The sequence below is a fragment of the Microcaecilia unicolor genome, chromosome 1 (genome assembly GCF_901765095.1).
Source record: "Microcaecilia unicolor chromosome 1, aMicUni1.1, whole genome shotgun sequence".
NCBI lineage: Eukaryota > Metazoa > Chordata > Amphibia > Gymnophiona > Siphonopidae > Microcaecilia > Microcaecilia unicolor.
Genome location: NC_044031.1, coordinates 723,319,816 through 723,338,710, shown reverse-complemented (window position 1 = coordinate 723,338,710; position 18,895 = coordinate 723,319,816). Strand labels below are relative to the sequence as shown.

General features: G+C 43.5%; 1 protein-coding gene across 2 annotated transcripts in view; it reads right to left on the bottom strand.

Moving 5' to 3' along the window:
- The window catches only part of GABPB1 (GA binding protein transcription factor subunit beta 1), a 43,977-nt gene extending 33,632 nt beyond the window's left edge, over positions 1-10,345 (bottom strand). The window contains exons 1-3 of one of the 2 annotated variants that reach the window (XM_030189600.1): positions 10,203-10,345; positions 9,532-9,639; positions 2,445-2,612 (exon numbers count right to left, since the gene is read on the bottom strand). In XM_030189600.1, the coding sequence (XP_030045460.1) occupies positions 2,445-2,612; positions 9,532-9,639; positions 10,203-10,283 (357 nt within the window). In that variant the 5' untranslated portion in view covers positions 10,284-10,345. The remainder of the gene's footprint in view (positions 1-2,444; positions 2,613-9,531; positions 9,640-10,202) is intronic. The other variant, XM_030189599.1, reaches the window with a different exon arrangement.
- Between the last annotated feature and the right edge of the window lie 8,550 nt (positions 10,346-18,895).

The window sequence follows — 18,895 nt, the reverse complement described above, 5'->3', positions numbered from 1 at the left end:
CTGACCCCTTGCACCCGATACCTTCGCTCCTGCGCCCGATCGGCTGAACGCCTCTGGAGGAAATCTCGCACCCATACTGATTTCATTCATTATAAATTCATGCTATCCTCCTTCCAGTCCTCCCTATTTCTCGCCAAACAGGACTATTACACCCAATTGACTAATTCCCTCAGCTCTAACCCTCGTCGTCTCTTCGCCACCCTTAACTCCCTCCTCAAAGTGCCCTCCGCTCCCACACACCCCCCCCCCTCACTCTCTCCTCAATCACTGGCTTTCTACTTCCGCGACAAGGTGCAGAAGATCATCCTCGAATTCACCACCAAACCTTCTCCTCCTCTTCACCCTATAACCCACTCCCTCAATCAACCAACCCAGGCCTCCTTCTCCTCTTTTCCTGACATCACTGAAGAGGAAACCGCCCATCTTCTTTCCTCCTCGAAATGCGTCACCTGTTCCTCTGACCCCATCCCCACCAACTTACTTAACACCATCACTCCTACTGTCACCCCCCCCCATCTGTCATATCCTCAACCTCTCTCTCTCTCCACTGCAACTGTCCCTGACACCTTCAAGCATGCTGTTGTCACACCACTCCTCAAAAAACCATCACTTGACCCTACTTGTCCCTCCAACTACCGCCCCATTTCCCTCTTACCCTTCCTTTCCAAGATACTTGAACGCCATTCACAGCCGTTGCCTTGATTTTATCTCTTCTCATGCCATCCTCGATCCGCTTCAATCCGGCTTTCGCCCCCTACACTCGACAGAAATGGCACTATCTAAAGTCTGCAATGACCTGTTCCTCAAATCCAAAGGTCACTACTCCATCTTCATCCTCCTCGACCTATTCGCCGCTTTTGACACTGTCAATCACAATTTACTTCTTGCCACACTGTCCTCATTTGGGTTCCAGGGCTCTGTCCTCTCCTGGTTCTCCTCTTATCTCTCCCACCGTACCTTCAGAGTACATTCTCATGGTTCTTCCTCCACCCCCATCCCGCTCTCTGTTGGAGTTCCTCAGGGATCTGTCCTTGGACCCCTTCTTTTTTCAATCTACACCTCTTCCCTGGGCTCCCTGATCTCATCTCATGGTTTCCAATATCATCTTTATGCTGATGACACCCAGCTTTATCTCTCCACACCAGACATCACTGCGGAAACCCAGGCCAAAATATCGGCCTGCTTATCCGACATTGCTGCCTGGATGTCCAACCGCCACCTGAAACTGAAAATGGCCAACACCGAGCTTATTGTCTTCCCACCCAAACCCACTTCTCCATCTCTGTTGATAACACCCTCATCCTCCCTGTCTCATCTGCCCGCAACCTCGGAGTCATCTTCGACTCCTCCCTCTCCTTCTCTGCGCATATCCAGCAGATAGCCAAGACCTGTCGCTTCTTCCTCTATAACATTAGCAAAATTTGCCCTTTCCTCTCTGAGCACACCACCCGAACTCTCATCCACTCTCTCATTACCTCTCGCCTTGACTACTGCAACCTACTCCTCACTGGCCTCCCACTTAGTCATCTATCCCCCCTTCAGTCCGTTCAGAACTCTGCTGCACGTCTTATCTTCCGCCTGGACCGATATACTCATATCACCCCTCTCCTCAAGTCTCTTCACTGGCTTCTGATCAGGTACCGCATACAGTTCAAGCTTCTCCTACTAACCTACAAATGCACTCGATCTGCAGCCCCTCCTTACCTCTCCACCCTCATCTCCCCTTATGTTCCTACCCGTAACCTCCGCTCTCAAGACAAATCCCTCCTTTCAGTACCCTTCTCCACCACCGCCAACTCCAGGCTCCGCCCTTTCTGCCTCGCCTCACCCCATGCTTGGAATAAACTCCCTGAGCCCATACGCCAGGCCCCCTCCCTGCCCATCTTCAAATCCTTACTCAAAACCCACCTCTTCAATGTCGCCTTTGGCACCTAACCACTATACCTCTATCCAGGATTGCCCCAACTTGACATTTCATCCTTTAGATTGTAAGCTCCTTTGAGCAGGGACTGTCCTTCTTTGTTAAACTGTACAGCGCTGCATAACCCTAGTAGCGCTCTAGAAATGTTAAGTAGTAGTAGTAGTACTTTCCCCCCTTTTGCTTGCTACGTCTCTCTATGTTTTCCTGAGACCCTTTTGCTGTTTTGCTTGTAGGTTTTCAGGATCACCACCATGAATATGAATGAGATATATTTACATACAATGGGTATTCAGTATATGTAGATTTTTTTCACGCATATTGATGGTAGTGATCATGAAAACCTAACTGACCACGTGTGTCTCCAGGAGAGGGTTGAGAAGCAAGGTTATAGACAGACAACTGCAGAAATATTTTGCTAACAACTGGTCTGAATTCACTCTCCACTAATACTGATTCACTAATAATATCTAAGTTTCTATTTAGATGGTTGAATGGGAAGTATTTATAAAGGGTAAGTAATTACCTTGAGAAGCACTTCCACAATGCTTGCATGGCCTTCTGAAGCTGCCATATGTAATGGAGTTCTGTCCACTTTAGTTCTTGCATCCCTGCTCACACCAGCTCTAAGTAATACTTCTGTGGTGGAATAGTGCCCATATTGTGCTGCTAGGTGAAGTGGAGATGTTCCAAGCTATAATCAAAAATAGATAAAAGAAAACAACAGTACAAAATTAGGATTATGAACATGCACTGGTATTTTCTTTACTTATGTTTCTTCTAACTTTGGTATGAATATCTTCATGTTAACTTTTAAAGAAAGTCATTAAAATATATCCAGGCTATTTTTTTTTTACATCTACTATTACATGACATTAACTAAAATGTTTAACATTTTTCTTACCAAGCAGCATTTTACATTTCCTTAGATATAAAAATGTTTGCAGGCACAAACACTAAAGTCAGTTGTGGTGATTTTGTGCCAGATCATCAACATGGAACCTTTGGTCCCTGACCCAGAACCTTCTTGAACTTGCATACCTTATTGCATAGTGGCTGAAGCACAAGGGAGAACTCCCTCTGGCCTCAACCCAGGACTTTCATTTTATTTTTATGTTAAGCAATTTTTATTGAACAAGTTACAAAAAAATACAAAATCAACAATCAGTACAGTGCAGTACAAGTTTTCCAATATTTCAGCCATCAACCCCCTCCCCCACAACCATCTCAAAACCGAACAAGCAGAATCTGAAAAGTGAACAAGCAGAATCTAAAGAGCTTGGACGCTTGTAAGCCCTCCAGAATGCTAGCGACAACAACTTAAGTCTTATAACCTCAATCCCATACTGTAAGAAAGTGGTCTGTGCAAGTAAAACTCATAACACCCCCCCCCCCCCAAAAAAAAAAAAAAACATACTTAATTGGCATAGGCGGAAAGCAGAAATATGCTAACCTCCCTAGCGAAAATGTATAGCTTATTAAGAACCAAACTTCGAGCTCTCAGTGACAAAGAAAATATGTATGTTTCAGATACGCCTAGAAATAATTTTTCCTTTTTATGAGAAGAAGCAACTTTCCATCATCATCATAGCATGAAAGCGATTACACCAGCCCCAAAAAGAGGCAATTGTGTTGTTAACCCATACACTCAAAACAGTTTTCCTCCCTATCAAAGCTGCCTCCGAATGAAGGCAACATTATGTCTTACCTGATAATTTTTCTTTCCTTTAGTCATACCAGACCAATCAGACTAATGGATTATGTCCATCCACTAGCAGAAGGAGACAGAGAAAAGAAATAGTTCCAAGTACTTCACCCTTAAGGGCATTGTGAAAATTGGAATGTTCAATATTTTAAATAGCCAAGCAATAGTGCCCATAAAATGCAATCAGCAACAGCAAATGTTAGCTGTTAATGCCGGAAAGGAGGCAAATCTCAACTGACAATCAGGAAAACTTCTTTGTCAGGAGTCTTGGGACTCCTGACATGCAGGAGACAAAACGTGCAAGCTAGGAGAAGGCAATAAAGAGAAAGAACAATATCATGATAGGGAGGGTCTCTGGACTGGTCTGGTATGACTAAAATAAAGAAAATTATCAGGTAAGACATAATTTTACCTTCCTTGTCATCTATACCAGACCAGTCCATACTAATGGGATGTAACAAAGCGATGCTCCCAGTCCGGTGGGATCTTCAAACGCAGCACGCCTACAAGAAGAAACACACCATGACGAAAAGGCATAGGTGAACAGCCGGAATCCCACAACACAAAACCCGTGAAAAACTGGTAGGGACCTAGACAAAAGAATGTGCACAAGGAAAATGTAGAGAAGCGCCACTGAGCAGAGATACATAAAGCTTTTCGGTGCCAATGCACCAAGGGCAATATCTGACGATGCCGCGCCAGAGATCGCACCACTCGGACAGGATACTTACAATGTCCGAGTAGTTAGTTCAACCCCCATCCCAAAAGCTAAAATGGAGGGCAGAGAAGGCTAACGCTCAAAACTGAAACGGCCCTCTGAAGAGAGAAAAGAATCACAGGGACTGCCAAGACCCTTAACGAAGAAAACAGTATGCTCTACACAAAGAGGCTGCAACCAAACTGGAGTAGAAAAGAAAGAACAGCACAGGATCCGAGAAGTAACCAGGCCTACACACCAAAGGTGTTGAGTCTAGGTGGGAAAAAGGGGGAAACCCCCCCCCCCCCATACCGGGCTATAATTATCCTTCCTAAAAAGATTATAGCCCGGTATGGTCACATCACATCCAAGGATAGAGAGGCCGAAGAGGTGGAGGAGTGGCGCTGTATGTGAGAGACAATATCAGAGCGGCTGAAATGCGGGGAACCTGCAGAAAGGAAGAAGCTTTATGGATCGTCCTGGAAAGAGAAGACAGAACCTGTATCCACACAGGGGTTATCTACAGATCTCCACCACAAACGGAGAAGTTAGACAAAGATCTGATAGCAGATATTCAAAAGATTGGTAAACTACTTCAAGAGATGTTAAAATAGCTCTAATGCTTTTAAGTGCAGTGTGACCCCAGACAAAACCTACCTGTGGTTCTGCTATCAAGGAGGAAAGAATCTGTGCTAACCTAATTTGCCAATATTTTGGCAAATAGTTTTATTTCAAAATTCAATAAAGAAAATTGGACTGTAGGAGTTGGGACAGGAAGGATCCTTGTCTGGTTTTAACAAGATTTGGGCTAACACTAAAGTGTCTGGCAGTTTTTCTTGTGCTATATTATTAGTATAGAACAATACTAGAATAGGGGAAATACTTTACTGGAGAATTTTATAGAATTCAGCTCTAAAAAGCCATCAGCCCCAGAGCCTTATCCATCGTGCTTTGCCCTAAGGCCAAGTGCAGTTCATCTAATGAAATGGGCACATTTAACAATAATCCATCTGCCTCTGTAGCTCTTTACTGGAGAATTTTATAGAATTCAGCTCTAAAAAGCCATCAGCCCCAGAGCCTTATCCATCGTGCTTTGCCCTAAGGCCAAGTGCAGTTCATCTAATGAAATGGGCACATTTAACAATAATCCATCTGCCTCTGTAGCTCTTTGACCCCTGTCATCTATTAAATGAAGAATATTAGAGGGAACTTTACTTGTCTTAAATACTCTTGCCAGAAGTTTCCAACGTATTTAAAATTGATATTTGTAATAGGCCATTGATTTGGCTGCCCACTGATGAACCAGCTTGTTAAGAGCCATTTGAGAAGCCAAAAGACTGGCCTTTTGTTGAGGCCCAAAAAGCATTCTGTCCTCCTGCACCCTCTTCTCCAATCTCAATATCTATCTCTAGATGTTTGTTTGAAATTGGTGTATGATATGGCTTCTCCTCATAAAACTGCCTTGGCGGTTTCCCAAAAAAAAGAATAGGGTTATCGACATGACCTTGATTGGAATCTTTAAAGTCCTTTTTTGAGATATATGTTCATAATACCAGGAGTCCGACTGAACCTGTCTCTGAGTTGTGGGAGCCAAATGCAATGCATCCATATAAGGAAATGATCTGAAATGTTTTACAGCCCAATTGCAGCTGTTTTTTACCTTGAAGAATAAAGACTAGACACCAGGAGATAATTAATATGAGACTGTGAGCCATGAACCCGCAACAAATGAGTATAATCCGGGATACAAAACTCTCCACACATCAACAAGATCAAATGTAGCACATACCAGTAGTAACCCCTTATTAACAATCATTTTCTCTCTATGGTGATGTTATGATTTATCTATCAAAGGGTCGTACACCATGTTAAATCCCCACCTAAAAGAATGGTTAAGTTCTATTGATGAAACACCATGTTTATAAAATGTTGACAAAACTTCTAATCATAAACATTTGGGGCATATACATTACATAGCAACACATCAGTATGTCCTATAGTCACATAAGCCAATATGAATCTACCTTGAGGATCACTCACATGTTGATGTAGGATAACATCTAAAACCTTATGGGTCAAAATAATAACTCCTACCTTACACTTTACTGCCGGTGCTTCTATGACCATTCCCACCCACCATTTTTTCAATTTAGCATGTGTGTTTCTCTGAGAACAAATGGGGTTCTTGTAAAAAAGAAAAAAGCTAGGCCGGTCTGTTGGCTGTTCAAGACCTGTACATTCCAAGGTAACACCTACAGACCAAGAAGTAAGCTTAATAACTTATCCAGGTGAAAAAAAAAGATTGAAAACAACCACAGTAGATGTTAACACCCGGTAGAGGACTGTCCCAGCCAGCAGCCTCCTCCTAACAGTCAAAGGTAAAAATGATGATAAACATACTATCCCCTCCATGCCAATATCAAAAAAGCCTAAAAATAATAGCCTACTATAGCCCTCTTTGCAGTATCCCTCCTTACTCTAAACTGTACCCTTCCCCCCCCCCCCCTCCTAATCCCGCTTCTATCTTCATTTCTGTCCTCGATGGGACTAGGTCACTGTGGGACTCCTCCCCACAAGCCTAGTACAGAATATAAGATGGAAAAAGTGCCCATATTCCAATATCATATTATAGTTTTACATTTGCAAATACATACCAATGTAACAAAACTAGATTAGAATTAAACAGCTTGAAATGGTTGACTCATCTTAAGAAGTCCTAGTTTCTTGCTCATTACAATTATACCGAAATAAGTATATATTTTAAAAAGTGTCACCATCTGGGAACAATTTAGACCTGATTCACAACAATGAGCAGTAGTACCAAAAAGCGGTCTATCTTCTTCCTTTTGACGCTGAACCATCAGAACTTCAAAAATCATATAATCTCATGGCTTCATCTGGCATCTGGCCTGAAGATATATAAACAAGGATAGTTGAATAGGAGTCTTTGTCCAAAAACACACCCAGAATTATCCAAATGGCCATATTAAGTTTAACAATCATCTTTGTTATTCAACAGCCAGAAAAACAAACATAAAAAATAGAAAATAGGTGGGCCTCGAAAGTACCGCTAGACTCTGACAGCCGAGGGTTGACCCAAACATGGCAATTATTCCACTCAGCTATGCCACAAATGTTCTAAAAACAGTTTGCAGAAATTAACATCAAACTCATGGTAACTACTGGCTTTCCATGAGTTTGAGGTTCAATTGTGGTTAAACAATTCAACCTGTAGGAAAATGCACTAGAAGAACCAGCAAAGTCACTCCAAGACACTGTCCTAGGATTCCTCAGGACTCTTCGCAAGTCTTGTGCTTGTCGTCTGTAGATGACAGGTGATTCGCATATTTCAGAGCTTCAGATGCTGACTAAAAAATATTGGGTCATGGATCTCCAATGAATGCGCAATCTCGCCAAGTAAAGCAATGTGAATTGTATATGTTCTTTATGCAAAAAAAAAAAAATACGGTGCTCAAAATTCCTTCCTCTGTGCAGCTACTTTGGCTGAAAAGTCTTGGAAACAGAGAATTTTTGAGTTATTATAATTCAATCATCTCTTAGCTCGAAAGTGCACAGTATCTCCATTTTGTGGGCATAATTCAATAGATTAAAAAATCACTACTCTTGGTCAAGAAGACAAAGGCCTCCTGGATCCCAGGTGATGCACATGCTATACCTGTACAGAGCCCATCATTGACTGAAGTTGAAGAGACTGGGGTAACCACTTCTCCAGAAATCCTCGTAAGTCACCATTCTTGATTGATTCTGGGAGCCCCACAAGCCTAAGGTTGCAGCGACATGAGAGGTTCTCCAGCTCATCTAACTTATCATCCAAGAGCTGTATTTTTGTTTTCGTGCTTGCCTGGGCTTCTGGAATTTGAGTCGCCTGGTCCTCCAGATCCGACACTCTCTGCTAATATGATACAAAGTCGGACCTCAGCTGTGCCGTTCACTCGTCCAGAATGTCCATTTTGTGTGCAATATTTTGTATGGCCTCAATGGTTGGCTTTACCTCCACCACTATTTCCACCACCCATGCTGAACAGATGGCACTCCTCCCAAACACACCTCCACCATCTTGGAATTCTGTGCTTAGCTTCATTCCTTCTCCTTTCTTGGCGTAGATATCATTGCACAGAGAAAAAAATTCTAAAATTACCCAAAGTTGTGAGTCCAAAAACATTCCCACATAGCCTGGGCACATCTATAAATTAAATTACAGACCTGGATGGTTTAAGTTGCTGTGGAGGGCTTAGGAGCTCGTCATCACGTGACCTCTTCTTATTTTATTTATAAATAAAAATGCTTTAGTCAGTAATATCTTTGCATTTTGATATGCTACAGGAGAATAGCACAGTGAAATTTTTCCTGTTAATTTCCTGAATTTGAACCCTGCTAGATCAGTCCATACATTTTTATGTTACCTTCCCAGTAGATGAAGGCAGAGAACACAGTTTTGCAGTAACATGCTCCATCCACTCCAGCAATGGAACAAGAAAGGAAGTCCATAAACTCATTTTTTTGCAAGAAAGAAAAAAAGAACCCACTTTTAAGAACTCTCAGATGTGGGCGGCAACCTCTTAGCCCACCCCCCCAACCGATGGGATGGGGAACACAAACCAAATATAAAACCAGAGGAACAACTATGCAATCAACAGTACCACTGACAGCAAAAATCTAAATACAGCAGACACTCAGCAATACATCCCTGGCTTCACGAGTGGGCCCTAGACTGGTCGAGCAGGATTCAAGGAAAGGAAATAAAAAGATTAAACTTCACTGGAGATACCTTGAGAGTGGGAGCCTCACCCAATGGCAGTTGAGACCCAGCCGGTGAGAGGAGGGTGCTAGTGTAGCACATGCCCAAGTGCAGGCGGACCTGACGTGCTGGGGATAGACCCTCTAAGTGGCCACAGAGTTAGCCCCAAGCGGGTGCCTAGGTGTTCCTTGACAGGCTCTCTGCACAACAAAGCATGCAACTCAGAAATATGCTGCACTAAGCACATAACTACCAAGAAGGTCTTAAGTGACAAGTCATTCACTGAAGAATTACCCAAAGGCTCAAAAAAGTGGCCCAAACAAGGCATTTAGCACCATATTCAAATTCACCCCTCACCCTAAGAAATGTATGATATCCAGGTGGGCAATGCCAAGGGGAAAAAAATAATCACAGAAATATCATTCAAAATTAAAAAAAATATTTTTTGTTACCCAGTCTGTAGTAAAAGGTGCTCCATTTGCCATTAAAACACGAACTTCATCATCTTGACCTGCTCGTGCAGCCTCTAGAAGCTTCTTTCCCAAATCTACCAGGGACATCTGATCAAATATGAGAGAAAAGAAAATTAAGCATCACTTTTAACCTGTTCTTGTGATAATTATTTAACAATTATCCTAAAATGATTGACCTTTTAAATTAGTTTCCTATGCAGGTCTACATTCAGGGCATTCCATTACTAGAAATGGTTAATTTCCTTCCCATGCAGAGAATGTGAAAGAAGTTGTGACATTTTCTGTTGTTCTAGCCTTTTCAAAACAGAGTATGAATAGAATGCTTTTCACAGTTCTGTTGTGTGCTAAAGGGAAAATGAGACTTCATTATACACACCTTTCTACAAGCAACATTTCATTCATTTTCACAGAGTCAAGCCACCAGTGTTGATTTTTGTCAGTCCTAAAAACACAATACTCTTCGATGTATGCAGGCAATTTGAATATATTTGCATTTTCTGAACCTTCACTGAAGATTCAGAAGGTGCAACTATATTCAGATTGGAAAGTATTGGGCATAAAATCTGACAGAATAATCTGATACTATCCATATAATAAACAGAGACTGGATTTGACATTGTTTGTTCAGACAGGAAGAAATTAGATCTTACCCCTGCTAATTTTCTTTCTTTAGTAGCACCAGATGAATACAGGACTTGTGGCTTTGTGTCCATCCACCAGCAGGTGAACATAGAGAGTACAGAATTGTGCTGGGCCTTAACAGAACTCTGTGCAGCTCATTAGATAACAAAGCAGCAGAAAACAGTTGCTGAAGTAATGCAAAAACATTTACTCAACAAGAGAAGCAGAACGTTAGCAAAAATAAATGTTTTAATGATATGGAGAAAGACCTGTTGTGGCAACGCCATACCAGGATGAAATATACATTTGTTGTTACAAAGAAGTCCAGGAAGACAAGAGGATTTGATCACGCAGTTGTAGAGCGATACATTACAAAGAGGTATACATTTGTTGTTACAAAGAAGTCCAGGAAGACAAGAGGATTTGATCAAGCAGTTGTAGAGCGATACATTACAAAGAGGTATACATTTGGTGTTACAAAGAAGTCCAGGAAGACAAGAGGATTTGATCACGCAGTTGTAGAGCGATACATTACAAAGAGGTATACATTTGGTGTTACAAAGAAGTCCAGGAAGACAAGAGGATTTGATCACGCAGTTGTAGAGAGATACATTACAAAGAGGTATACATTTGGTGTTACAAAGAAGTCCAGGAAGACAAGAGGATTTGATCATGCAGTTGTAGAGAGATACATTACAAAGAGGTATACATTTGGTGTTACAAAGAAGTCCAGGAAGACAAGAGGATTTGATCAAGCAGTTGTAGAGAGATACATTACAAAGAGGTATACATTTGGTGTTACAAAGAAGTCCAGGAAGACAAAAGGATTTGATCAAGCAGTTGTAGAGAGATATATTCTGACTCAAGTTGGAAGGTGTTGTGTTATAGTTAGCTATGGGTTCTCATGGTAGGCTTTGTCAAAGAGGTAAGTCTTCAGAGATTTACGGAAGATAGTTCGTTGATCATTCTCAAGTGAGAAGCTGGAAACTACAGGCCGGTAAGCCTCACTTCGGTTATTGGAAAAGTAATGGAAGCCATGCTGAAGGAAAGGATAGTGAATTTCCTGGAAGCCAATAAGTTGCAAGATCCGAGACAACATGGTTTCACCAAAGGGAAATCGTGCCAAACGAATCTCATTGAATTCTTTGACTGGGTGACGGGAGAATTAAATTAAGGACGTGCTATGGACGTCATCTACTTAGATTTCAGCAAGGCTTTCGACATGGTTCCCCACAGGAGGCTCTTAAATAAACTAGACGGCCTGAAGATAGGACCCGAAGTGGTGAACTGGATTAGGAACTGGTTGACGGACAGACGCCAGAGGGTGGTGGTGAATGGAGTTCGCGCGGAGGAAGGAAAGGTGAGTAGTGGAGTGCCTCAGGGATCGGTGCTGGGGCCGATTCTGTTCAATATATTTGTGAGTGACATTGCCGAAGGGTTACAAGGTAAAGTTTGCCTTTTTGCGGATGACACCAAGATTTCCAACAGAGTGGACACCCCGGAGGGTGTGGAAAACATGAAAAAAGATCTGAAGAAGCTAGAAGAATGGTCTAACGTTTGGCAATTAAAATTCAATGCGAAGAAATGCAAAGTGATGCACTTAGAGAGTAGAAATCCAAGGGAGATGTATGTGTTAGGCGGGGAGAGTCTGATAGGCACGGACGGGGAGAGGGATCTTGGGGTGATAGTATCTGAGGACCTGAAGGCGACGAAACAGTGCGACAAGGCGGTGGCAGTAGCTAGAAGATTGCTAGGCTGTATAGAGAGAGGAGTGACCAGCAGAAGAAAGGAGGTTTTAATGCCCCTGTATAAGACGTTGGTGAGGCCCCACCTGGAGTATTGTGTTCAGTTTTGGAGGCCGTATCTTGCGAAGGATGTTAAAAAAATGGAAGCGGTGCAAAGAAAAGCTACGAGGATGGTATGGGATTTACGTTCCAAGACGTATGAAGAGAGGCTGGCTGACCTGAACATGTACACCCTGGAGGAAAGGAGGAACAGGGGTGATATGATACAGACGTTCAAATATTTGAAAGGTATTAATCCGCAAACAAATCTTTTCCGGAGATGGGAAGGCGGTAGAACGAGAGGACATGAAATGAGATTGAAGGGGGGCAGACTTAGGAAAGATGTCAGGAAGTATTTTTTCACGGAGAGGGTGGTGGACGCTTGGAATGCCCTCCCGCGGGAGGTGGTGGAGATGAAAACGGTAACGGAGTTCAAACATGCGTGGGATATGCATAGAGGAATCCTGTGCAGAAGGAATGGATCCTCAGAAGCTTAGCTGAACTTGGGTGGCGGAGCAGGTGGGGGGAAGAGGGGGTGGTGGTTGGGAGGCGAGGATAGGGGAGGGCAGACTTAAAGGTCTGTACCAGAGCCGGTGATGGGAGGCGGGACTGGTGGTTGGGAGGCGGGAAATACTGCTGGGCATACTTATATGGTCTGTGCCCTGAAAAGGACAGGTACAAATTCAAGGTAAGGTATACACATATGAGTTTGTCTTGGGCAGACTGGATGGACCATGCAGGTCTTTTTCTGCCTTCATCTACTATGTTACTATGTTACTATGAGTTGGAAGTGCATTCCACAGCTGTGTGCCCATATAAGAAAAGCTGGTCGCGTTTGTTAGTTTGTATTTTAATCCTTTACAGCTGGGGAAGTGTAGGTCGAGAAAGGTGCGGGAAGCTTTTTTAACGTTTCTGGGTGGTAGGTCTATTAGGTCTAGCATGTAGGTTGTGGCATCTCCTTAAATGATTTTATGAACAATCGTGCAGATCTTGAACGTGGTACGTTCTTTTAGTGGGAGCCAATGTAATTTCTTTCTCAGGGGTTTTGCACTTTCATATTTTGTTTTCCCAAATATGAGTCTAGCTGCGGTATTCTGGGCTGTTTGAAGTTTTCTGATGGTTTGTTCTTTACAGCCAACATAAAGTGCCTTGCAATAGTCCAGGTGACTTAATACCATTGACTCTACCAGGTTCCGAAAAATGGCCCTTGGGAAGAAAGGTTTTACTCTTTCGAGTTTCCACATGGAATGGAACATTTTCTTAGTTGTACTCTTCACGTGGTTTTCAAGTGTAAGATTTTGGTCAATGGTGACACCCAGAATTTTCAAATTGTTTGAGACGGGGAGGGAGAAGTTTGGGGGGTTATGATGGTGAATTTATTTATGTTGTGTTGTGAGGTGACTGTAAGACATTGTGTTTTTTCTGCGTTGAGTTTTAGTTGAAATGCATCCGCCCATGAGTGCATGATTTGGAAGCTTTAGTTGATTTCGTTAGAGATTTCCTTTAGGTCATGTTTGAATGGGATGTAAATCGTGACATCGTCTGCATATATGTATGGGTTGAGGTTTTGATTGTCTAATAGCTTGGTTAGTGGTGTCATCATTAGGTTAAAGAGGGTTGGTGATAGGGGGGGATCCTTGGGGAACCCCGCATTCGGGTATCCATGGGGCTGATATCTCCGCGTTAGTTGTTACTTGGTAGGATCTTGTTGTCAGGAATCCTCTAAACCAATTAAGAACATTGCCTACCACTCCAAAGTATTCCAGGATGTGTAATAATATGCCATGGTTGACCATGTCGAAGGCACTGGACGTCAAATTGCAAGAGAAGTATGTTACTGCCGGTTGCAATTGTTTGTTTAAATTTATTCATTAAAGTTACTAGTACTGTTTCTGTGCTGTAGTTCGATCGAAATCCTGATTGCAATTCATGCAGAATTGAGTGTTTATTTAGGTGGTTAGTGAATTGTTTCGTCACTACGCCTTCCATAAGTTAGGTTAACAGCGGGATAGATGCTACTGGGCGATAGGTGGTTAAGTCATTTGTACTTTTCTTTGCGTCCTTAGGTAAAGGAGTAAGTAGTATATTTCCCTTATCCTTTGGGAAGAGGCCATTATGTAGTAAGTAGTTTTTTTTTTTCATTTTTTTAATTATCCTTTATTAATCATTTAATAATTCACACAGCAATGTGATTATGCAATTCACATTCAAATAACAAAAGAAATTCTTTACACAAAGTGATATAAGGAAACAATAAACACTTTTTTCCATCCACAACTAAAGAAAAGCGATTCAAAGAAAAGGAAAAAAAGCAAAAAATATTAGATTGTTATTACACACTTACTACCTCTAAATTCAGACTCCAGCCTGCTGTGTAGGAGGGCATGTAACAGTCACTTCAGCTCTAGCATCTAGAAAATCTTTAAGCTGTTTAGGGTCTACAAATTGAAATTGTTTGCTCTCAAGCAGAACAGTACATATACAAGGAAAACGTAAAACAAAATTAGCTTTCAAGGCTTCTACTCTGGGACGGAGTTCCAAAAAGGCCCTACATCTTGCTTGTGTCGGCCTAGAAAGATCAGGAAAAATCCTAACCTTGGAGCCCATAAACAGTTCATCTAAATGCCTCTGGGAAAGTCTTAACACAGCATTCCGATCCGGCTCCAGCACAAAAGTGACTAACATTGTAGTCCTGTGGGTAATCACATCCAGTGAATTTTCCAGGAAGGAAGTAAGGTTCATTTCTTCACCCATTTCTCGTCTAGGGGGATCTCCCAATGTCCCCCTAATATTCCAGATATAATGGGCCCGAGTTATGGGAGGCAATGAATCTTTGTCCATTCCCAGAATGTCAATCATATATTTTTTCACCATCTCTATTGAAGGAATTAAAGGAGACTTGGGGAAATTAAGAAACCGAAGGTTAAGTCTCTGAGACTGGTTTTCAAGGTATTCCAAGCGTTTATGTAAAAAATTATTGTCCTTAACCAAAGCGGATTCCAAAGATCCCATTTCTTGAATCTTGGTATCCACTTTTTCAATCTTAGAGGACTGCTGTGCTGTCACCTGTGCCTGAATCAGAACTGCTTCTGAAAGAGTTTTAATATTATTAGTATTTTCTTTTAGCATACTTTGCATAGAGGAGTGGGTGTTATATACCATATCCCACAGTGTCACAATAGAGGGCTTGCTTATTCCACCTGATGGCAAAAGGGAGTGTGGTGGGATCTCGGTACGAGAGAGTCTATTGACAATACCTTGCGGCAGTACCTTTAAGGCCAATTCGGCCGAAAACGCAGGGTCCGAGGTCCCACTCAAATTCGCCGCTGTCCTCCCCTCTGTCAGCTCCGAATTTACCCCTTCGGTGTCGGATACTGTCTGGGCTGCGGCGAGTAATTCACTTCCTGGCTGTGGAGGATCCCTGCGGTCTTCGGGGCTCAAAGAAACCCCATCTCCGCTTCCCATCGACGTCGGCACGTCGACAGTGGCAGAAGGAGTCGACGTGCATAGAGGTCACGGCGGCGTCCTGGGGAACTGCAAAATCGATTGCATCAATGCCAATGAAGGCCCAGGAGCCGAGGGAAGCTCCCTCACCTTCCCCCTCCGCTTTCCCATCGCTAACGACGAGACGAGGGAACCGCAAGAGGCAACAGTCCACAGCATCCTCAGGGAGCTCACTCAGGTGCGTGTGTGCAAAACGCCATCTTGGAATCCTTTTACACCATGTAGTAAGTAGTTTAGGTGTCTCGTGAGGTCTGTTATGAATTGTTGAGGGGCAGATCTTATCAGATTACTAGGACATATGTCCAGTTTGCATAGCGATTTGGCGTATCTTTCGAGTGATTGAGAGATGTTTTCGGTAGATAGTGAGTCAAAGTTGGTCCATGATCAGTCTGCTGGATATTCCCCATGTGTTGGGTCTAGACATTCAAGGAGGTTTACATAATCAATTGTGTTGTTGGGTATCATAGTTCGAAGCTTTATAATTTTCTCTTTGAAGTAGTTCACAAAGTTGTTTGCTGATGGGGTATCACTGTTGTTAGAAGTGATCGGCATGGTATTTAGTAGATTATTTACGAGTTGGAAGAGTTTATGTGTATCCTTGTAGCCTGGTCCGATTTTAGTTTTAAAGTAAGATCTTTTGGTCTGTCTGATGGTGTATTTATATTTTCTTTGTAGTTGTTTCCATTCGCTGAGCGCAGAGTCGTCTTTTTTCTTATTCCATGCTCGTTCTAATCTTCCGACTTGTGTTTTTAACTCTTTCAGTTCTTCATTAAACTATGGTATAGAGTTTTTTCTGTGTGAGGTTCTGGTTTGGAGTGGTGCTATGTTGTCTAATATGATTCTGCATCTTTTGTCCCAATCATGGAGAAATTGGGGTGAATCCGTTGGTGTTGTCCATTCGTTGTCATAGAATTGTTGCCAGAATTTTAGTAGCCGAACTCATCCAGGGCAAGTAGTCGAACTCATCCAGTGCAATGAAGGGAAAGAAAATTTACAGGTAAGATCTAATTTCTCCTGTCATGCGTATCAGACGAGTCCAGGATTTATGGGATGTAAAACAGCAGTCCTCCAGAAGGGAAGCGATCTGCAACCCCTGATTTGAGAACTGAATCTCCAAAAGCCACCACATTCAAGAGATAGTGATTCGCAAAAGTACATAAGTATTGCCATACTGGGAAAGACCAAAGGTCCATCAAGCCCAGCATCCTGTTTCCAACAGTGGCCAATCCAGATCACATATACCTGGCAAGATCCCAAAAAAGTACAAAACATTTTATACTGCTTATCCCAGAAATAGTGGATTTTCCCCAAGTCCATTTAATAACAGTCTATGGACTTTTCCTTTAGGAAGCCGTCCAAACCTTTCTAAAACTCCGCTAACCGCCTTTACCACATTCTCTGGCAACGAATTCCAGAGTTTAATTACACGTTGAGTGAAGAAAACTTTTCTCCGATTCGTTTTAAATTTACTACATTGTGCTTCATCGCATGCCCCCTAGTCCTAGTATTTTTGGAAAGCGTGAGAAAGGACCATGTTGCTGCTTTACAGATATCCAAAAGAGATATTGCATTACACACCACCCAAAAAAATGCTACCCCTCTAATGGAGTGCACTCTCATGATTGTAGGCCATTGTCCACCTGCCTGTGAGGGAGTGTATAGGAAGTTGCTAAAGTCTCCCTTAATAACACACCCTCCCGGGACCACATTAAGAGGCTAGAGAGTGCAAAATACTGTTGAAAGGGCATAGTTCAAATAGGTACTGTTAGCCTGCTAAGCCAGGTTAACAGTACCTATTTGAACTATGCCCTTTCAACAGTATTTTGCACTGTCTCAATTGCGCCCTCTCAAGAGCCAGGCCGTAAGACCAAACCGGCAGGGAATCTCCATGGACACCGGACCCTGAATCAACAGGTTTGGCACCAGAGGCAAAGGAAGTGGAGCCTCCACCAGCATCCACCGGAGGTCCGCGTACCACGGGAGCCTTGGCCAATCAGGGGCGATGAGAATCACCAAACCTCGGTGCTGTCGAATCCGCAGGAGGACTTGGCCTATCAAAGGCCAAGGAGGGAACACATACAGGAGGCCCGGGGGCCAGGGTTGAGCCAGAGCATCCAACCCTGCCAAGCGAGGATCTCTCCTTGTGCTGAAGAAACGAGGGACTTTGGCATTTGAACTTGACGACATTAGATCCAATCCGGGAGTCCCCCATTTGGCACAAATCTGAAGAAAAACTTCTTCTGCCAGTTCCCATTCCGCTGGGTCGATTTTAATGTCTGCTGAGGAAATCGGCTTGCATGTTGCTCTGACCTGCTATGTGTGCTGCCGACAGCAGCTGCAAGTGGAGCTCGGCCCAGTGGAAAATCTCAGCGGCCTCCGCGGCCAGTGCCCTGCACTGAGTGCCACCCTGGCGATTGATGTAGGCCACCGCTGTCGTATTGTCTGACAGAACACGGACAGGAAGCCCCTCCAGAGTCTTGTGGAAGGCCAAAAGAGCCTGGAATATCGCTCTCAGTTCCAAGCGATTGATGGACCACCCCGCTTCCATGGGTGTTCACTGACCCTGAGCATAACTTCCCTGGCAATGCGCTCTCCAGCCCGAAAGGCTGGCATCCGTAATCACCAGGCACCAAGAAGGAAGCGCAAGCGGCATTCCCTGTCGCAACATTCTGTCGGAGAGCCACCAATCCAAACTGTGCCGGGCCGCAGGGAGCCACGTTAGCCTGCATTGGTATTCCTGAGAAATCGGAGACCATTGCTGGAGCAGAGCAATCTCAGCAGCCCAGGGAACCACCTCCATGGTGGCCGTCATCGACCCCGGAAGCTGGACAAAGTCCCAAGCTCGAGGACGAGGCATCCGCAGGAGTAGACAGACCTGATTCTGAAGCTTGCATCGCCTGTGGTCGGGGAGAAAGACGAATCCCAAGGCCGTGTCGAACCGGACCCTCAAATACTCGAGAGACTGAGAGGGGGGTCTGGTGACTTTTGGGTATATTGACCACCCAGCCCAGAGTCTGCAGACCTGTAACAACTCTGGTTGTGGCAAGGCGGCTTTCGACTGCCGAATCTGCTCTGATGAGCCAGTCGTCAAGATAAGGGTGAACTCTGATACCCTCTCGCCTGAGAAAAGCAGCTACCACCACCATCACCTTGGAAAAGGTACAGGGAGCTGTGGCAAGACCGAAAGGCAAGGCCCGAAACTGGAAATTTTGGCCCAAAACCACAAACCAGAGAAACCGCTGATGCAGAAGCCAAATAGGATTGTGCAAATACACTTCTTTGAGGTCCAGAGACTTGAGAAACTCCCCTGGCTGTACCGCCGCAATGACGAAGCGCAGGGTTTCCATGCAAAAATGTCACACTCTTAGGGCCTCGTTGACTCTGCGTAAGTTAAGGATTGGTCTGAAGGACCCGCCTTTTCGAGGCACCACAAA